This window comes from Lissotriton vulgaris, chromosome 2_1 (genome assembly GCF_964263255.1).
Source record: "Lissotriton vulgaris chromosome 2_1, aLisVul1.2, whole genome shotgun sequence".
In the NCBI taxonomy this organism is placed as follows: Eukaryota; Metazoa; Chordata; class Amphibia; order Caudata; family Salamandridae; genus Lissotriton; species Lissotriton vulgaris.
This window is the reverse complement of record NC_141687.1, coordinates 162354153-162373481: the sequence shown is the minus strand read 5'-3', so window position 1 is coordinate 162373481 and position 19329 is coordinate 162354153. Positions and strand designations below refer to the sequence as shown.

Genomic DNA, 19329 nt, shown 5'->3' with positions numbered 1-19329 from the left:
ACAGGTACCCACAAGGTATACTGGGAAGGTGGACTCCTGTATACTGGAGGCAAGAGACCCCAAGCCTGGCATGACCAGGAGGCTGGTCGTCCCCTTGTCTCAGCGTGGTTTCCTCCTTACCTTGGCCCACGAGATTCCCTTAGCAGGACACTTAGGCCAGACGAAGACGTGGGACAGGCTTGTCTCACACTTTCACTGGCCTCACATGAACGAAGATACCAAGGAGTTTTGCCGCTCCTGTGTCACTTGCCAAGCCAGTGGTAAGTCAGGTGGCACGACAAAGGCCCCCCTTATACCAATGCCTGTGGTGGGGGTGCCCTTTGAACGGGTGGGGATTGACATCGTCGGTCCCATGGAACCACCAACATCAGGGCACAAGTTTATACTGGTGGTAGTGGATCATGCCACCAGGTATCCTGAAGCTATTCCCCTTAGGACCACTACAGCGCCTGTTGTGGCATGAGCCCTAGTTGGAGTATTCTCCAGAGTGGGCTTCCCTAAGAAGGTCGTCTCTGGCAGAGGTGCAAACTTTATGTCGAGCTACTTAACTGCTATGTGGAAGGAATGTGGCGTCAACTACAAGTTCACTACGCCCTATCATCCACAATGCAATGGGCTTGTTGAGAGATTCAACAGGACCCTGAAAGGGATGATTCATGGACTACCTGAAAAGCTTCGGCGTAGATGGGACGTCCTGATCCCCTGCCTTTTATTCGCTTACAGAGAAGTCCCACAGAAGGGGGTTGGCTACAGCCCTTTTGAACTTTTGTACGGGCATCCTGTAAGAGGACCCCTGTGTTTGGTGAAGGAAGGATGGGAGAGACCTCTCAAAAAGCCTGCAACCAACATAGTGGACTATGTGCTTGGTCTCCGCTAGCGGATGGCTGAATACATGGAGAAGGCATCCGAAAACCTTAAGGCCAGCCAAGAACTCCAAAAAGCTTGGCATGACCAAAAGGCTGTCTTGACTGTTTACCAGCCTGGACAGAAGGTGTGGGTGTTGGAGCCAGTGGCCCCAGCAGCACTCAAGGACAAATGGTCCGGGCCCTACACCATCCTGGAGAAAAAGGGAGAGGTCACCTACCTGGTAGACCTGGGAACTCCCCGGAGCCCCCACAGGGTGCTCCATGTCAACAGGCTCAAGGCATATGTCGATAGGAAGGACATGAGTTTGCTCATGGCCATAGATGAGGAACAGGAGGAGGAGAGTGACCCTCTCCCCGACCTGCTCACTCAGAATCCTGACGATGGATCGGTAGATGGTGTTGTCTTTTGTGGCAGCCTCTCCGAACATCAACAGGAGGATTGTAAACAGGTTCTTCAATCCTTCCGGCATATGTTCTCTCTAACACCCAGTCAGACCAATTGGTGTACCCATGAGGTGGACACTGGTGACAGCTTGCCCGTCAAGAGTAAAATCTACCGGCAGCCTGATCACGTTAGAGACTGCATCAAGAGTGAAGTGCAGAAAATGTTGGAGCTGGGAGTCATTGAACCCTCGGATAGCCCTTTGGCTAGTCCCGTAGTTCTAGTGCCGAAACCTCACACCCCGGGCGGTAAGAAAGAGATGAGGTTCTGCGTAGACTACAGGGGTCTCAATGCAGTCACTAAGACTGACGCCCACCCAATACCAAGGGCAGACGAGCTTATCTATAGATTGGCTTCGGCCAACTACTTAAGTACGTTTGACCTGACAGCTGGGTATTGGCAAATCAGGTTAGCTGAGGACGCCAAGCCTAAGACCGCATTTTCTACCCCTGGTGGGCATTATCAGTTCGTGGGGATGCCCTTTGGTTTGAAAAATGCACCTGCCACCTTCCAACGGTTGGTGAATCATGTTCTCACCGGGCTGGATGACTTTTGTGCGGCGTATCTTGACGATATTGCTGACTTTAGCTCCACCTGGGAGGATCACCTGGTCCACCTGCGGAAAGTGTTAGAGGCTCTGCAAGCAGCAGGTCTCACTATCAAGGCTACTAAGTGCCAGATAGGGCAGACACAGGTTGTATACTTGGGCCACCTTGTCGGTGGAGGCCAAGTTCAACCACTGGAGAGCAAGATACAGTCAATCAGGGACTGGGCTCCTCCAACCACCCAGACTCAGGTTCGAGCTTTCTTGGGCCTGACTGGTTACTACCGGAAGTTCGTCAGAAATTACGGATCGATTGTGACTCCGCTTAATGAACTGACGAGTAAGAAAATGCCAAAAAAAGTTCAGTGGACAGCGAGCTGTCAAAAAGCATTCGATGACCTAAAACAGGCCATGTGCACGGCACCTATCCTCAAGAGTCCAGACTACTCCAAACCATTCATTGTCCAAACAGATGCTTCTGAGTTGGGTGTGGGAGCTGTTCTATCTCAACTGAATTTCGATGGTAATGACCAGCCCATTGCTTTCATAAGCAGACGGCTGACCCCCAGAGAGAAAAATTGGTCAGCTATAGAGAGGGAGGCCTTCGCTGTTGTGTGGGCCCTAAAGAAACTGAGGCCATACTTGTTTGGCACTCATTTCAAGATTCAGACCGACCATAAGCCCCTCCTATGGCTAAATCAGATGAAGGGTGAAAACCCCAAACTGCTTAGGTGGTCCATTTCCCTACAGGGGATGGACTTCACAGTGGAGCATAGACCTGGCACTGATCATGGCAATGCGGATGGGCTCTCCAGGTATTTCCACTTAGAACAAGAAGACTCACCTGGTCAAGGTTAGCTTATTGTCCCAACGTTTGGGGGGGGTCATGTAGGAGAGTAGGGTCTGCAATCCTATGATCACCCGGACTTTTTGCTTTTGTTTCACTGGTTTACGACTTTCTCGGGCTGTGGGCCTGCCAATCAGACCCACAGCCTAGCTGTTCTCTCCCTAAATTGATGCTTGTACCTTAGGTGCATTACCCAATCGGAACTGGGCCACCTTGTCAGACCCTGTAACTCAGGGCATCGGTGTACCCAGGGCCTACCAGGGGCTGAAGCATGTATTATGCCACCCCTGGATGGCCAGCTAAAACTGACACAACTGGCTGCACGACAGCTGGGGCAACGTAGCGTACTCGCTCGTTGCTTTAGGTATAGTATCCCTATATCTAACCTCACAATGGACACCCGGGTTCCTATCAGTCACTCCTATGGCAGGCCTTGACAATCCTGAAGGCAGAGTGCGTGGACCCGTGTGAATTGGGCTCTGGCACGAGCCGAGCCCAGTTGCAGCTTGCGGAACCAAGACCCAATGGCTGTTCCATGATAACGCGTATCATATCGGTAACTTCGGTATAGCGTTATCAAGACATGTCGAGTAAGGTGTCATACGAATCGGGATGCTGCCCCCTCACCAATTCTGGCGACGAGGTTAGCATTCCACCCTTCTAGAGGGACACGACATGTACGTAACTGTGACCCCCGGTTAAAGTTAACTAAAGCCTCAGCTCCACAAAATGGATGCTGCCACCAGAGACACGAGTCTGACCTCCTGCTGCTGGGAGTCCTTCCAGCGAGGAGAGCTTGGACAAAGGGTTTCCTGTCCAGGGCGGTGTTCGCACCGTCCCAGACAGGGTTTGTGTATTCTGGGTAGGTAGGGCTTTGCGAGAAGGTGACTGCGGAGTGGCACCCCGGTGCTCACTACGCATCTGCCGGTTGGAACCAGTTCCAGGGGCGCGCAGCCCCTGACCTGGGGAAAGTCCGGCAGGGGAGAGGGGTGTAACTACCCCCCTTCTTGGTCCCACCCCTAGGGCAGGACCTAGTCATGTACCCACCCCTTTCTTTAGGATAAAGGCCGGAGCGGGGACCCTTCCAAACTAGATCATCTTTGAATCAAGAATACTTTCTACGAAAGGACTTCGAGACTCTTCTCAAGATTTCTCCCTTTTGGCTAAGGAGTAGTCACCCTGCATCAGCGGGCACCATCTAAGAACTCTGCGGTTTGCTGCAAGTCCTTCCTCAAGGATCCGACGGCCCAGCTCGACGAGAACCGGCTTCCCTGGCACCTCTGACCTCTACTCACGTCGTCAGCTCAGCTGAGATCTGTGGGTGCGACGAGACCTCGAGGGACCGGCCATCATCAAAACCTGCACGCTTTCTTAATCAGCACGACCATCGAAGCAATTCTCTGGTGAGTGCTCTGGGGTCCGAGAAGCCCCGACCCTGAGCAGCTCCAGCACCGAAGTGCAGTCTCCCAGCATCTCCACGATCTGCGTGGGGCCCTTCGGCTCGCTGCTCAGCACGTTGTCTGGTCACTAGCCGCTGGCTTGTGCCCTTCTTTGACGACATCCGACAACCAACGCTGCTGGTCTGGTTGCTCCAGACTGGCCTTTGCTTCCTTCTTTGAGAGAAGCACCCCGGACCCTCCTGGTCCACTCCAGACGCCATTTTAGGCCCACCACGTGGCCCTGAAATCTGCCAAGGCTTGCTGCCCCAATCCTGGGCCCAGCGACGCCGACAGCATCAACCTTCGTGGGACAGCTTGCACCTCCATCCTGGTCGCCGACAACGCCTCCGGGTCCGTGAGACTGCAGAGCCTAGCGTCGCCCACTCACCTAGCCGAGGTGACGGCCATCCGGTGCCTTCCTGGTACCCTCTGACTACTGGCTAGTAGTACGAACTTGGTCCCCTCTGCTTTCAGGTATCAACGATCACTGATCCAGGCTTGGATCCCTACGAACTATTCATCACTGGTCGCCGGCCAGCAACCCCTTTTTCTTCCGGCTCCTGGCTCGTCAGCGAAGACCCCGACGCCTGTAAGACTTGTGCAGCCGCAGCCCTCGAGGCTAGGTAACTTCGGCATTTCGGTGCCCGCATAGCCTCCTTACTCTAGGGTCCTGAGTCCCTCGCTTCCGACTTGCCTAATCGGGTCCGCCCGAGACCACTAAACTTTCCGTGCCCTCGGGCACTTGTGTTAATTGTGCACTTGAAGTATTTTCTAAGAGCTTTTGTTCTGTGCTTAGTACCCTGTCCTCATAAAGAGTCCAGGGCTGTTGTGATTCTTAATAAATATACTGTTTATTTTCATAACACTTGTGTGGTGTCCTTTCACTTGGTGTTCGAGGGGTATGTGATGGTATAACAGCTGGCTTAACACGCCCTCTAGAGTTTAGCCCGAAGACTGCTCGTATCCACGCTACAAGGATAGCTGGTCTAAGGTTGACTTACAACCAATCACCATAAGGGTCGTTTGGAACGATACATAGTGGTCGCTAGAATAGCGAACGCTGCATATCGGGCCAACTTCTCACACTGCCCTCGTGGAGTGATCACGTACTTTACCCTATATGGGTTTCCCAACTAATTGATGATAATACTGGATAGAGATGGCGATCCAACATGCAATTTCTTTTTTAGAAAGGGGGAAACCCTTACGAGGAGCACAATAAGCCACAAAGAGTTGAGGTGAATTCCTAAAGTGTTTAGTCCTTTGGAGATACAATTTTAAGCAACGCTGAATGTCTAATGAGTGAAGTGACCTCTCTGCCGGAGTTGTAGGTCTAGTGAAAAAAGTCTTAAGAACCACAGGTTGGTGTAAGTGAAAATCCAAGGGCAGCTTGGGGATGAACTTCGGGTAAGTGCAGGGCACTACTGTGTCATTTTTTAACTGCAGAACAGGTTCCTGGATAGTGAAAGCTTGCAATTCGCTAACCCTTCTAGCCGAAGTAAGAGTCAGCAGAAGAACCACCTTCCACAACAGGAATTTCCAGCCTGCCCTATGGATTGGCTCAAAGGGATGGTCCAGGAGGTGAACCAAGAACACGTTAAGGTGCCACAGTGGTGGCGGAGGCTTAATTGGAGGGAAGAAAAATTCCCTTAATGGATTAATTACTCTTGCAGACCAAAGAGAAGAGAAGAGAAGAGAAAAGCTTGAAGTTGTTCTCCTGTAGCGAGAGATGGCCACACGGTGAACCTTAATGGATGCATGAGCCAGGCCCGCAGGATGTAATGCAGGATTTCATGTGCCGAAGCAGAGAATGGATGCACTCCAGATTCTCTAGGGAAAGGATTTCTCTACATGCTGCAGACAGCTTTAGGTTGAGAAACTCTCTGTGCTCAGGTGCCATGCAGAAAATTGCAGGGATTTGGGATCCGGATGCAGTATCTGGCCCTGGGACATCGTCACTAATTACTTAATAGAATCCAAAGGAATCTGATGCTGTACTGACAGAAGAAGACGCTCCGTGTACCAGAACTGGTGAGGCCAGGAGGGCGCTATAAGAATCATTTTGCAGGGTTCCGTCTTTAATTTCCTGAGAAGCCTGGGGAGAAGAGGAATGGGGGGGGGGGGGGAGCGTAGACAAAGACGCCTGACCATGCCATCGAAAACGCACTCCCCCTGGATCCCAGATGGTGATGCCCGCTTGCGAAGTACCAGCCTTTCTTGTTGTACGGTGTCTCAAACAGATCTATGGGCGGTTTGCCCCACAGTCGAAAGGCGTCATCCAGTGTCCTCTGGTCTAAAAGACATCATCCAGTGTTCTATGGTCTAGCTCCCACTTGTGGAAGACTGACATCAGCCTGCTTAGCGTATCTGCCCTGTCGTTGAGATTCCATGGAAGATGCTCTGCTTTCAGAATCGCCCATTCCCAGATACACTGACCTTCCACAGACAATAGACGAGATCTCGTGCCGCCCTGTTTGTTGACATAATGAATGGCTTCGTTATTGTCTGTTTTTATTCGAACTGATGATTTTTTTATTCTCTGGAGAAATGCCTGTAGGGCTAGGCAAATTGCCCTGAGTTCTAGCAGATTGATGTGCAAAAGGCGATGATGCTGTTGCCATTGATCACTTATCTGTAGATCCTGTAAGACCACTGCCCAACCGTCCAGGGATGCATCTGTTGTGATTGTTTGAGGAGCCAGGGTGACCGAGAAGGAGACCCCTTGGGAAATGTTCTTCTTGTGAATCCACCATGAGGTGGCTCCTCTCATTGGTGTAGTGACCGTGAATATGTCCTTGAAAGATCCTTGCGCCTGATGCTACTGTAAGTCTAGTTGCTCCTGGAGAGGAAGCATTCATAGGCTGCAATGGGGTATTAGAAGAATGCAGGACAAAATGGATCCCAGAGGGGACGTGCAGAGGCAAACTGAAAATGACCTTTTTAGGAGTAGGCAGTCCATAGACATCAGTTTGGTTTGCCTTTCAAGTGATGGAAATGCCCTGTTCAGGGATGTGTCCAGCATGGCTCCTAGAAAATTGACGTTCTTGGACGGATACAAGTTTGACTTCTCCCTGTTGAGGGTAAGACCTAAACTCTCCAACAACTTTGTACAGGCTGCCACTGAATCCCTGGCAGAGGTTTTGGAGGGGGCTTTTAGCAACCAGTCGTCCAGGTAAGGAAACACCTGGCGCCTGAGGAAAGCTGCTATCGGAGCCAGAATTTTCGGAAGATTCTTGGGGCCGATCTAAGGCCGTAGGGGAGGACCTTGAATTGAAAGTGCCTCTTGGCTACTGTAAAGCGAAGGAACTTTCTGTGCGAAGGATGAACGGGGACGTGGAAATATGCGTCCTCTAGGTCCAACGTGGCCATGAAATCTCCTGAATTTAGAAGTCGAAGTATGTCCTGTAAGGAGATCATTCTGAACGACTGCTTTATGAGATAGGTATTCACTGAGATTTGGGATCGGGCGCCAACCAGAAAGAACTGAGAGTAGAAACCCTTTCCTCTCTGGGAGAAAGGGACTAGTTCTATTGCCCCTTTTAGCAACATTTGTTGGACTTCTAGGCGCAGGAGATGAAGATGTTTTGTTAAGTGGGCAGAGGAGGGGTGTTTAGAGGAGGATGCACAAACGCCAATGTGTGGCCAAATTGAGCAATGCTGAGCACCCAATGAGCTGACATTATTTGCTGCCAATTTTAGCAGTATAGAGAAATCCTGCCCCCTACAGGTGTTTGATGAGGGGTAGGAACATTAGTCAGAGCCTGCAAGCCGCTACTGACGTCTCAAAGAATCCTTCCCCTGAAGTCCTGCTCTGCCTCAAGGGGCCGATTTCAAATAGGCCACTGACTGACCTGGTCGTTTATTATATTGCGGACAGTAAGACTGTGAGGCAGGTGTGTAAGAGGAGTACATATATTGCTGGTACCCTCCTCTATATGACGGAAGCCCTCTACTTCTCGCTCCTCGAAAGGGAACCTTGCAACATTAAAGCGTCCCCAGTGACTTCGCTGTGTCTGTGTCCTTTTTTATGTCTTGGAGAGCGTCATCCACATGTTTTCCAAAGAGCGCCTCTCCATCTAATTGAAGGTCTAAGATTTTGTTCTGGACCTCTGGTCAAAAGGAGGTAGCTCGAAGCCAACCCTGGCGACATAGGACCGCAGCTCCCGCCAAGGAACGAAAAGCAGTTGTGGCAATATACATTGCGCAATACATAATCTCAGAGGAGGCCCTCTCTCCTTCCAGGAGGATTGGTTAGTTTCTGTTTTACTGTCCTCAGGTAGTTGATCAAGGTAAGGGGAAAGATCACACCAAATCTGGCGGTCGTAGCGGCCCAGAATCGCTAAAGCGCTAACTGCTTTGACTTGGAGGCCTGACATAGAGGAGAATCTCTTGCCCGCATTGTCCAGGCGTCTGCCTTCCTTGTCCGGGGGTGTGGTTAAAGGAGATGCTGGATTTTTAGACTTCCGCTGCGTTGCCTGAGATATGACGGAGTTCCGTTTTGGATAACTCACTAGGCAAGCCGTGCTATTCTCCGGTGCTTTATATTTCTTCTCCAATCGAGGGAGCACTGGGACCACCGTCGCTGGGGTTTTATGACTTTAAGACCCTCTTCCCAAACATGATTCACAATAGCAATGGTTCTTACAGTCTTTTTATAGGGCTCCTTAAAATCATATAGGAAACAGTCTGTCTGTGCCCAAGGCATAGGTAGATCAAACCTCTTGTCCGCCCTTTCCAGCTGATTGTGGAAACCACCAATATCCCCCGGAGCAGACTCCACAGAGACTGGTGAAGGAGTAATATAATCATCCGACTCACCATGAGAGTCTGGAAGATCCGTATCCCCTTGGTCATCATCCAAAGTAGCTTGTTGAACAATAGGGGTAGTCGGTGGAGGATTGTCTATTATTTACAGCAGCGGTGGGGGTGCCCGGGGGTGGGTGGAAGGCACCAAGTGTAGTCCAATGGGAACTGAGCCCAGTTAACAAGCTGCCACTGATGTTGGAAACCTCCGTTTATAGTCTGATAGCATAAAATGCAAGTCCAAAATCAAGGAGGACGGCTTACAGACCATCACCTCTTGATATCCTATATGTTAGTCCTGGGGAGAATCATAATCCTGCTCCTCTTCATTACCGTATTCAGAATCTTCCTCCTGGCACTTAACGTGCAGTTCTGAAGGACTATGGGCATATCCGAAAGGATCGTCATCATCAGAGTCCTCTTCTTCCAGGAGGTGAGAGGGCTTTATATTTCTTCTCCAATTGAGGGAGCACTGGGACCACCGTCGCTGGGGTTTTCATGACTTTAAGACCCTCTTCCCAAACATGATTCACAATAGCAATGGTTCTTACAGTCTTTTTATAGGGCTCCTTAAAATCATATAGGAAACAGTCTGTCTGTGCCAAAGGCATAGGTAGATCAAACCTCTTGTCCGCCCTTTCCAGCTGATTGTGGAAACCACCAATATCCCCCAGAGCAGACTTCACAGAGACTGGTGAAGGAGTAATATAATCATCCAACCCACCATGAGAGTCTGGAAGATTCGTATCCCCTTGGTCATCATCCAAAGTAGCTTGTTGAACAATAGGGGTAGTCGGTGGAGGATTGTCTATTATTTACAGCGGCGGTGGGGGTGCCCGGGGGTAGGTGGAAGGCACCAAGGGTAGTCCAATGGGAACTGAGCCCAGTTAACAAGCTTCCACTGATGTTGGAAACCTCCGTTTATAGTCTGATAGCATAAAATGCAAGTCCAAAATCAAGGAGGACGACTTACAGACCATCACCTCTTGATATCCTCTATGTTAGTCCTGGGGAGAATCATAATCCTGCTCCTCTTCATTACTGTATTCAGAATCTTCCTCCTGGCACTTAACGTGCAGTTCTGAAGGACTATGGGCATATCCGAAAGGATCGTCATCATCAGAGTCCTCTTCTTCCAGGAGGTGAGAGGGCAATAGAGGGGTTACCTCGAGTTTTAACTTCGATAACAGTTTTTAGTGTTTTCTCTTTTAAAACTGAGAATTGCATTTAACTTCATTCTTGTCCAGTGCCTCTGTTGAGCCGGATTCTTTGTAAGCTTTACTCTTGCACTGTCTCTGTATTTTACCTACTGAGTACTTCTACTCCGGAATCGTCCCTCACGTTTTCCCGGCTCTGCGGTCTGCCACGGGCTTCCCAATTGCGCGGTCGAGAGCCCTTCTTCTCTGTCCACTACCTTCTCGAGCCAGACGCCAGTGGAGGGTGGCGGTCCAGCTTGGTGTGCATTTTCGGTTCAGGGACATTTAATCAGAAGGGCATTCGAGCGGGCAATGGACGTGCGCAGCGGGCGCACTTAAGGCAAGCCGTCTGTGCCCGTCTGCACCAGGTCGGCGCCAGGCTTGCTGAATGTTTATCCCCCAGATCTGAGGGGTCTCAAGCCACTACTTACTCTAGATTACAATTGTTAGAACTGTGCACCAATAACCAGAGAGAAAAAAGAACTGGGAGGTCACTGAGGGGGTTGGTGTGCCCCTCCCCCAGTGTAATGGAAGTCCTGGTAGGAGTAAGGATCTCCAGGTAAACCACCTCAAAAAAACTCAGGAGGTGGAAGACGAGTCCGAGACCAGGATAATAGCAGAGAAAAGACCTTATACCTTTCTGGGGGCATTGTTTAATGCGCACTCCATGATTAAGCATAAAACTGAATTAGCCCTGAATATTCAGTCTAGAAATCTTGACTGTCTACTCATTACGGAAACATGGGCCAGAGACCATTCAGGGCCAGATCTGGTAGATGCTATCCCCCCAAGGCTATACCATACTTAGACTGCATCGCCCTGATAGAAGAAGAGGCGGCCTAGCTTTGGTAGCCAGAGCTCCTTTAACTGCACACTCCTTGCTGTTACATCTGCTCCGGGAGCCATTTTAGAAGTGGCCTCTTTTAGTATCAAATTGACAGAAAACATTGGTTTCTCTGGAATTCTGGTCTATCGTCTGCCTGGTCCGCGAACTAAATTTGTGGAGACATGGTGTAAATTTTTGAGCCGTTTGCCGCCACTGCCCGCTATACGATCCTAGGAGATTTTAATTTCCAGCTGGAAAGTCTCCTAGACACAGATACTATTCATCTTGTTGATCTTATGTCTTGAGCTGTGTTTGAGCAGCAGGTTCACGCCCCAACCCATACTGCTGGTCATACACTGGATGGCTTTTTTAGTAATCATGATAACCTAGCGATTGAGACTATCCACCCCCTTAGTTGGGTGGATCACTATCTGGTTGAATTCATAATTGCCCTCCCCCCGGTAGCCCACAAAAAATGGGTGGGGTCCTCGGCTAGATACCATTCCTGTAGGAAACTGAATAAGATCACTGCGGCTAGCTGGGAGGCTGCCCAAGTCAGAGCCCTGCTTAACGAGACTGGTTAAGCAGGGCTCTAGGCACAGTTGCCCCCTCAAGAACTGCATTATCAAAAAGAGTAAACCCTCTGCCCCATGGTTCTCAGAGGAACTTATGGCTATGAGACAGGAATGCCGCAGAAAAGAGCGTAAATGTCATATTAATCCTTGCCCGCAGGAGAAAAATATGCAGCGCTCTATACTGCGGAATTACAAGGAGGCTATCTTCCAAGCTAAATCCTGCTGTCTCTCTGGCTGGATAATGACAGCTAATAATTCATCCATCATGCTGTTCACAGTAATTAAGGACATCTCTGAACATCCCCAGCAACTGCCCATGGCTCCCTCCCAAGATTTCTGTGATAGGATAGCTTCCTATTTTCATGAGAAAGTTCTGCAGATTCATCAGGGGTTAGCTCCCTTCCCTGACAGGGCCTCAGCTTGTGAGGAAGTTGGGAATACTGAGGCCCAATTAAGTACGGTGGAGTGCTCTCAGATCACCAGGAAGGATGGCGTAGCTCTCTTTGCCCCTATCCCAAGCCAACTTATTAAAGATCGCCTACTCCGCCTACAATCAGGAGCACCTTTGGATCCTTGTGCACCTACTTTTCTTAAAATGGCACCTGATATGGCTGCCAACTTTTTAAGTAAGGTATACAATGGAATACTAACATCTGGCTGCTATTCAACTATCTGGAAGGAAGGTGTCGTCCTTCCGCTCCTAAAAAAAAACCATTGCCGGCCCCCTGGAATTAAAGAACTTTCGTCCCATCTCCCTCCTTCCGGCTCCAGCAAAAATTCTAGAAAAATCCATTAATACTGAGCTGATGAAGTATTTGGAGGCACAAGAAATCTTCGATGGCTCCCAGAATGGATTCCGTTCTGGCCACAGCACAGAATCTGCTCTCTTTGCAGCTTCAAACCACATTCAGTTGCAGGTAGATCAGGGGGGATAGGCGGTGTTGATTCTGCTTGACTTATTGGCAGCTTACGAAACCGTCTCCCCTGATAGAATGGTCCTACGCCTGCGAGAAGTGGGGGTGTGAGGAAGAGCTCTACAGCTTCTTCAATCTTTTCTCATAGACTGAAGGTATACAGTTAGCTGTGTTGGCTTTAAATCCACAGCATTTGCTCTTCCGTGTGGAGTTCCTCAGGGCTCTTTGCTCAGCCCCACCCTTTTTAATCTTTATGTCACCCTTCTAGCTGAATTGGTGGGATCATATGGATTTCAGGAGGTGTCATATCCGGATGACACCCAAATTATTGTTTCTATCACCAACAACCTGCAGGAAACTTGCCGAAAAATTCAATGCTGGCATGTTAAACATTATTTGCTGGATGAAGAGAAACTCTTTAAAGATCATCACAGATAGGACTGAGGTAATGATTTTCAGACCTCAAAAGTCCATCTGGTCTAAGGCATGGTGGCCTACAGATTGTGGACGTCTTTCTGACCCTGTAAAAATGGCCAAAAATGTAGTGGTCATTTTCAACAAGAATCTGTCTTTCGATGCCAAGGTCAATCGTACTGCGAGTACATGTTTTTATATTCTGAAAATCCTCAGAAAAACCCTCCACTTTTCCCACCAGAATTTCATCGTTCCACTATTATCGCCCTGATTACCTCTTGGCTAGATTATTGTAATGGCCTCTACCTTAATATTACCGCTGCATCTCTGAACAAACTTCAGCTGGTTCAGAATGCAGCTGCAAGACTGATCTTAAACAACCCTAAATATCAATCTGCTTGAAAAGATATTCAGTCTTTACATTTTCTCCCGATAAAGGAACGCACATCTCATTCAAGACCCTTACTACAGTTTATAAGGCAGTACATTGCAAGGGTCCTTCCCAACTTAAATCTTTGCTTCATCAATATATTCCCGAGAGGACCTTGAGATCATCCACTCTGCTTAAACTCGCGGTACCTAGATTTAGAAGATCTAGATGGGGAGGTTGTTCTTTTTCGGTGGCCGCTGCCAAGCTTTCGAATCTTCTCCCCTCTGCTATCGTCAATGCTAGTTCCCCCTCTATCTTTAGAAAACTCCTTTGTTGTTGACGACGATGTAGATATTATCATCGGCAGCACTGCCGTCGACGTTCCAGTCGTCGTCGACGCTGTCATCGACACTGCCGTCATCGTCTTTGTTGAAGTCTCCATTGCTATTGTTGATGTCACCGTCAACAGCTTCGTCGTCACTGCCGTTGTAGATGGAGTTGGAACTGCCTTCATCGACGCCGCCAAAGCTCTCAGCAATGATCCAGTCGTCGGAGTTGATGAAAGTTTAAGAGACTGGTCCTTGTCACTCCGCATCAACAATGTGGATGACTGTTTCTTCGTCATCTGTGTTGTCCACAGCTTCGTCGACAAAGGAGACTTTTTCTCTTGTCGCTCATCAAAAGGACTAGAGGAGGTTTTTTTGAACACCTTTCTTCCGGAGGGGAAGGAGGAGGAACAGAGCCAGACTTCCTCACACCACTGTCTCCTGTTGTAAGTACCCTCCTCTCCTTTACACCTCGGTGAGGAGATTTAGTTGGACTGCACCTGTCAGACCCATGAGAGGTCTTTTTAAAGGCTTTTTGAGGGCGCTCCTCAGAAGAAGCAGGGTCAGATCTTCTTTTTTCATATCTTCTAGAAGACGCAGCAGATGAGGCCTCATCACTGTCATCCCTAGAGACTGGATCTCTTCTGGATTTTAGCTTTTGGAGTCAGGTAAGGAGACGCCCCTCACGGGTCTCAGGGTTTTCATAGAAAAGGTACAACATACCTTACTGTCCTTTGCCTTGTGGTCCGGAAATAGGCAATATATGCAAGCTTTATGAGGGTCCTCCACATAAAGCCTCTTTTTAGAGCAAGTGGCACACGCTCTAAAATGGCCTTTTTACTCCTGGTCTGTCATGATGTCAAGTCAAGTCAAGTCAATAAATTTATATAGCGCGCTACATACCCAGAGGGTCTCAAGGCGCTTGAAGAGGGGTGGGGACTTACTTGTCAAATATCCACGTTTTAAGTTGCTTTCTGAATGCTAGGTGGTTCTGAGTAAGGCGAAGGTGAGTGGGAAGTGAGTTCCAGGTTTTAGCTGCCAGGTAGGAGAAGGATCTACCTCCCATGGTGGTTTTGTTGATGCGAGGTACAGTGGCAAGGGCCTGGTTGGAGGATCGTAGCTGGCGGGAGGGGGTGTAGAAGGACAGTCGTGTGTTGAGGCATTCGGGTCCGATTTCGTAGAGTGCTTTGTGTGCGTGGGTTAGGAGCCGGAAAGTAATCCTCTTATTGACGGGGAGCCAGTGGAGGCTTTTCAGGTGACCAGAGATGTGTTCTTTACGCAGGATGTCTAATATGAGCCTGGCTGAAGCGTTCTGGATGCGTTGGAGTTTTTTCTGGAGTTTTGCGGTGGTACCGGCATAGAGGGTGTTTCCGTAGTCCAGTCGGCTCGTGACCAGAGCGTGGGTGACTGTTTTTCTAGTTTGGGTGGGGATCCAGCGAAATGTTTTTTTGAGCATGCGAAGAATGTTGAAGCAAGATGAAGAAACGGCGTTGACTTGTCTGTTCATCGAGAGTGAGGAATCCAGGATGACGCCCAGGTTCCGTGCGTGGTAAAGGGAACAGACCAAAAAAGTAGAGTAATCTGTTGAAAAAAGTGCTGAAGAATTCTCTGAAAAGTAGTAATAAGGAATAACTGAGCAGAGCTCAGTGGAGACTCTGTAGCACAACGTGTGGTAGAAAATCTGAAGGTCTGAGGTTTTCTCAGGAGGTTCTAAGGGGTGAGGCTGATCTGATTGGTTGTTGATTTTACTTGGTCTCTTTTTTAAAAAGAGGTGGATATGTTACAAAACTGGAATGGTACTGGACTAGTTTGTAATGACTTTGCATTGTTATTTTTGTATACCGGGGACTCCCATCTCGGCGACGGGGAATGATTCAAGCATGTGAATCTATGAAAGTTTCAATACTGGAGTAAGTGGCATTCAGCTAGGCACGGATTATCATTCCTGGGCAAGGGTTGTGACAGACAATAGCTAAACAGCTCTCACTGAAAAAGGTATGCTGTGTGCGCAATCTTAAGAAACTCAATTTATAGACTTGCTATTTACTGCTTTACTACATTTTAGCACAGCACTTAGAAGTAGCACTATGCATTGTTTCATTTCATTTCAAATTCTGTGTTGTTGCCATTCACATTTTATGCACTGGATTTGGGTTTTAGACAAACATTTTGAAACTTTCATTCAGTGTTTCTTAATGCTACTTTAAGTGAGCTATTCATTTACTAAAGAGGATCTGGATTTCTGCTGTGTCCCTGAACTCATACAGAGGTACTAATTTGCACAGAAAACACCACCCACATAGTATGGCTTAGTGGATTGTGTACGAATTGCAGTCCAGCTGAATTTCTAATTTGTGTTGGCGCATTGAACTAAATCACACCAGAGGGATACAAATTCCAAACCCTGTGGCTCTTGTGCAGAGGCCCCATATTGTGACAAAAATGTAGGCGGGACAGCTGTTAACTGGGTAGATGGAGAGCAGGACAAGAGAGAAACTAAACTATGGAAGAGATCTTGATTTTCCTAAAGAGAAAGGCAAATAATTGTACTTGTTAGGAAGCTCTCCTTAAAAACATTTGTATTCATTTTGCAATACATTCTTCATTAGTTAATATACTCTTCATTACCAAAAGGAGAATCGCTCTATTAAATTTAGATTTTTTTTAAAAACTCACCGACCACTGCGACTCTATACAATGACTTTTCTCCAAAATCTTGGTGTTTCTCACAGAGAACATTTCTACAGCAGGCAGCCAGTCTCCCTTAAGTTCAGGTGAAGTAGACTGTTGCTCTGGTTCAGAGCTCAAACACTGAAGCTCAGAATCTTTACTTAGAACAATCCAGGCAGAAAAGTCATCATTATTACCTTCTGTGTAGTTCAGCAGCTGTGCTCCTGATGTTCTCGGAGAAACTGCTCCAAATGCAATGCTCTCTGGGGGCTCTCGATGAGCCAAAGCACTATCTGTTGAATCCGCCTTAGGCACAATGGCATCGAGGGAGCGAGGCCTAGATGCTGTGCTGCACGGGGAGAGAGGTTTAGATATTGTACTTTCAAGGGAGCGTGGTCTGCAAGCTCTGCTATTTAGGGAAGTATTTTCCAAATCAACTTTCCCTACAACACTAGTTAGTGGCTTTGGTTTGCTTTTCAGCAAGGCAGTAAAATCCCATTTAGAACCTTCAAGTATATATTTTAGGAAAAGGTTTCTCTCCACATCAAGTTCAACTTTCAGGTGCCTGATGCGAGCAGCTTGTTCTCCATCGACCTCCCATCGAAGCTTCGACAAGACATCTTGCAACTTGCACTGACACTCAGCTGCCCCAGAGTCTCCTTCACTCAACCTACGGACATTGCCAGATTTGCTCGAGTAGCCCCTGTTCAATAACTCCTCAGCCAGCTGTTTCTGAAGGTCTCGTGCCTGCCTGACAGCAGCATTCCTCTCCTTCTCCAAAAAACTCTGGAGCTCACGTAATTCGGCATCCTTCCAGCGCAGCAGCTGTCGAATCTCCACCTCCCGCTCTCGCACAATAAGATCCTTAAGCTGCTGAGACTCACGAGTCTTCTGCAATTCCCATTTAGACCGTAGATCATCCACCAACTTGCGCTTTTCCTTTTCTGCTGTCTCTTTGATCCCCTTCACTTCTACCGCAAACTTCCTGCGGAACTCCTGCGTTTTCAGTTTTTCATTTTCCAATTCCAATTTCAGCTGATCAACTTCTCGTCTACAATCTTCCAGAAGGATGACATCAGACTTCTTGGGTGAAAAACGAGAATTGTTAGGACTGTCTTTCATCGTGATCAAGTAAAGTAATTTGGGAAAGAATCAGCAGGGAAAAGTGGCAGCATGCAGAAGAAAGCAGGCAGATTCATGCAGAGGAGCAAGTCTAGCAGCATGCATGAGTCCAGCTGTGGGGTCAGGAATGCAAAGACAAGTTAATAAGCAAGCATCAATAAATACAAATTCCCAACAAAATACCCAATTTCACCACAATGAAAACCTAGCACTAAGAATGCACTTTACGTTGTTTATGTTCTAACTGAAATATGAGAACAGTTCAAGATTTATTAAAACTAAGTATGAAAAAATTCTGTGTACCCCTTGTCATTCAGATACAATTTTCATAAAGTCCAAAATGACTAATTCAAGAATAGGTGCAGTAGCATGCTCCCTAGCACAACATCTACATGTTTGCAAAGACTAATAAACAAACCAAGTACACACCGTCCAATTTTTCCTTGAAAACAACCTCTTGCCTATTGTTGATGAGCAAAAACATGAGTGGGTTTACAAAGACTGATAAACAAACCGAGTACACACGAGGCAATTTCCTTGATAACCAACCTCAACAAGACCAAGGTTATCTCGCTTTTGGAAGTGTATGCCCAAACAGGGCAAGTCGTTACTTAATGCACTGCCAATAGAAAGAGTATCCACCTACAAGTACTTGGGATTCACACTGGATGCAGGGGACTCCTTTGCCCCACCGAAGGAAATTATCAACGATAAGGTCTGTAGGAAAGTACCCCTTTTTTCATGGTTACCCCCCACTTTTTCCTGAGATCTGATGCACTTTTGACTGAATATGCACTGGTCCCTGTCAATCAGGTTACCAGTGACTGTGTTCTTTCCCATAACTGTAGCTTTGTTTCCACAATTGGCAAACCTCTGGCCCACATATAAGTTCCTTGTAAAAGGTGGCCCTGGCACCAAAGTCCTTGCGACCAGAGAGGTACTCTAAGGGCTGCAATATGTATTGTGCCACCCTCTGGGACCCCTCACCTAACACATATAGATAACCACTGCAGATTTTGTCTTTTGGTGCAGATTAAACTTAAGAAGAGAACATGTCACATAAACACTGCCTGTGGCATAGGTACCTCTACCAGGTCTGACAGACCTAAGGCAGTGTGCTCTATACCACAGGTGAAGGCACAGGAGCATAAGCAATATGCTCCTACAGTCTTTAAGTCCATTCTTAGACATTTTAAGTGCAGTGAAGCCATATTGAGTGCATGGGCTGGGAGTTTCTCATTATGAACTCCACAGCTATTTGCTGGCTTTACTAAATGCTAAGAAGTTTGGTATCAAACTTGCAGCATAATAAACTGACACCAGAACAAATAACTCTCCCCAGCACACGTCGAGTACAAGAGAAGTTTTTCAACTAAGCAGTGTAAGGTAAGTAGTTATAATACATATAAAATAAACACGATTCTTTTGTCTCTCTTCTTGGTTGTTTAATAGTGTTGTTCTTTAACCAGCTCCCAACAGCCAACAGGTGTTTTGTTGCATAAAGGGAGGTTATCCTGCGTCTTTTTCAAGGCTATATCTCCTCAGTAGAAAACCTTTGATTTGTGGTGATACTTCCTGTCTAGGCGGCGTCACTAATTCTGCACCCTTATCAGTATCCAGGGATCTCCGTATGCCCCTTGTCAAAAAGGCTTCAATTCAAATTGTCCAAATACCGGATGCTGCCACTCATGTGGTGCCGAGTACGGTAACACACTGACACCAGTGCTGGATTTATTACAAAATGCACTTACAGGGCCCATTAGAGATGCCCCCTGAAAAACGACCAACTACCTTGTGTCCAGCTAACTGGTCGGCACCCGCCAGGCCAGTCTGCCATACACAACCTGTTTCTGACCCCCTGAGGCAGGAGCCCTTGTGCTCTTGTGGGCCAGGTACAAAGACTGATGGAGGGAGGGGGGCGGGAGGGGGGGGGTGGCGGGTGGGGAATGGGGGTAGGTGCTTCACACCTAAACCC

At 48.0% G+C, this 19329-nt stretch overlaps 1 protein-coding gene across 1 annotated transcript in view; it reads right to left on the bottom strand.

Annotated features, from left to right (window-relative positions):
- Positions 1 to 17354, bottom strand: part of TSPOAP1 (TSPO associated protein 1) — a 2768302-nt gene extending 2750948 nt beyond the window's left edge. The window contains exon 1 of the mRNA XM_086954028.1: positions 16259 to 17354. Coding sequence (XP_086810154.1) covers positions 16259 to 17354 — 1096 coding nt within the window. The remainder of the gene's footprint in view (positions 1 to 16258) is intronic.
- Positions 17355 to 19329: the final 1975 nt, after the last annotated feature.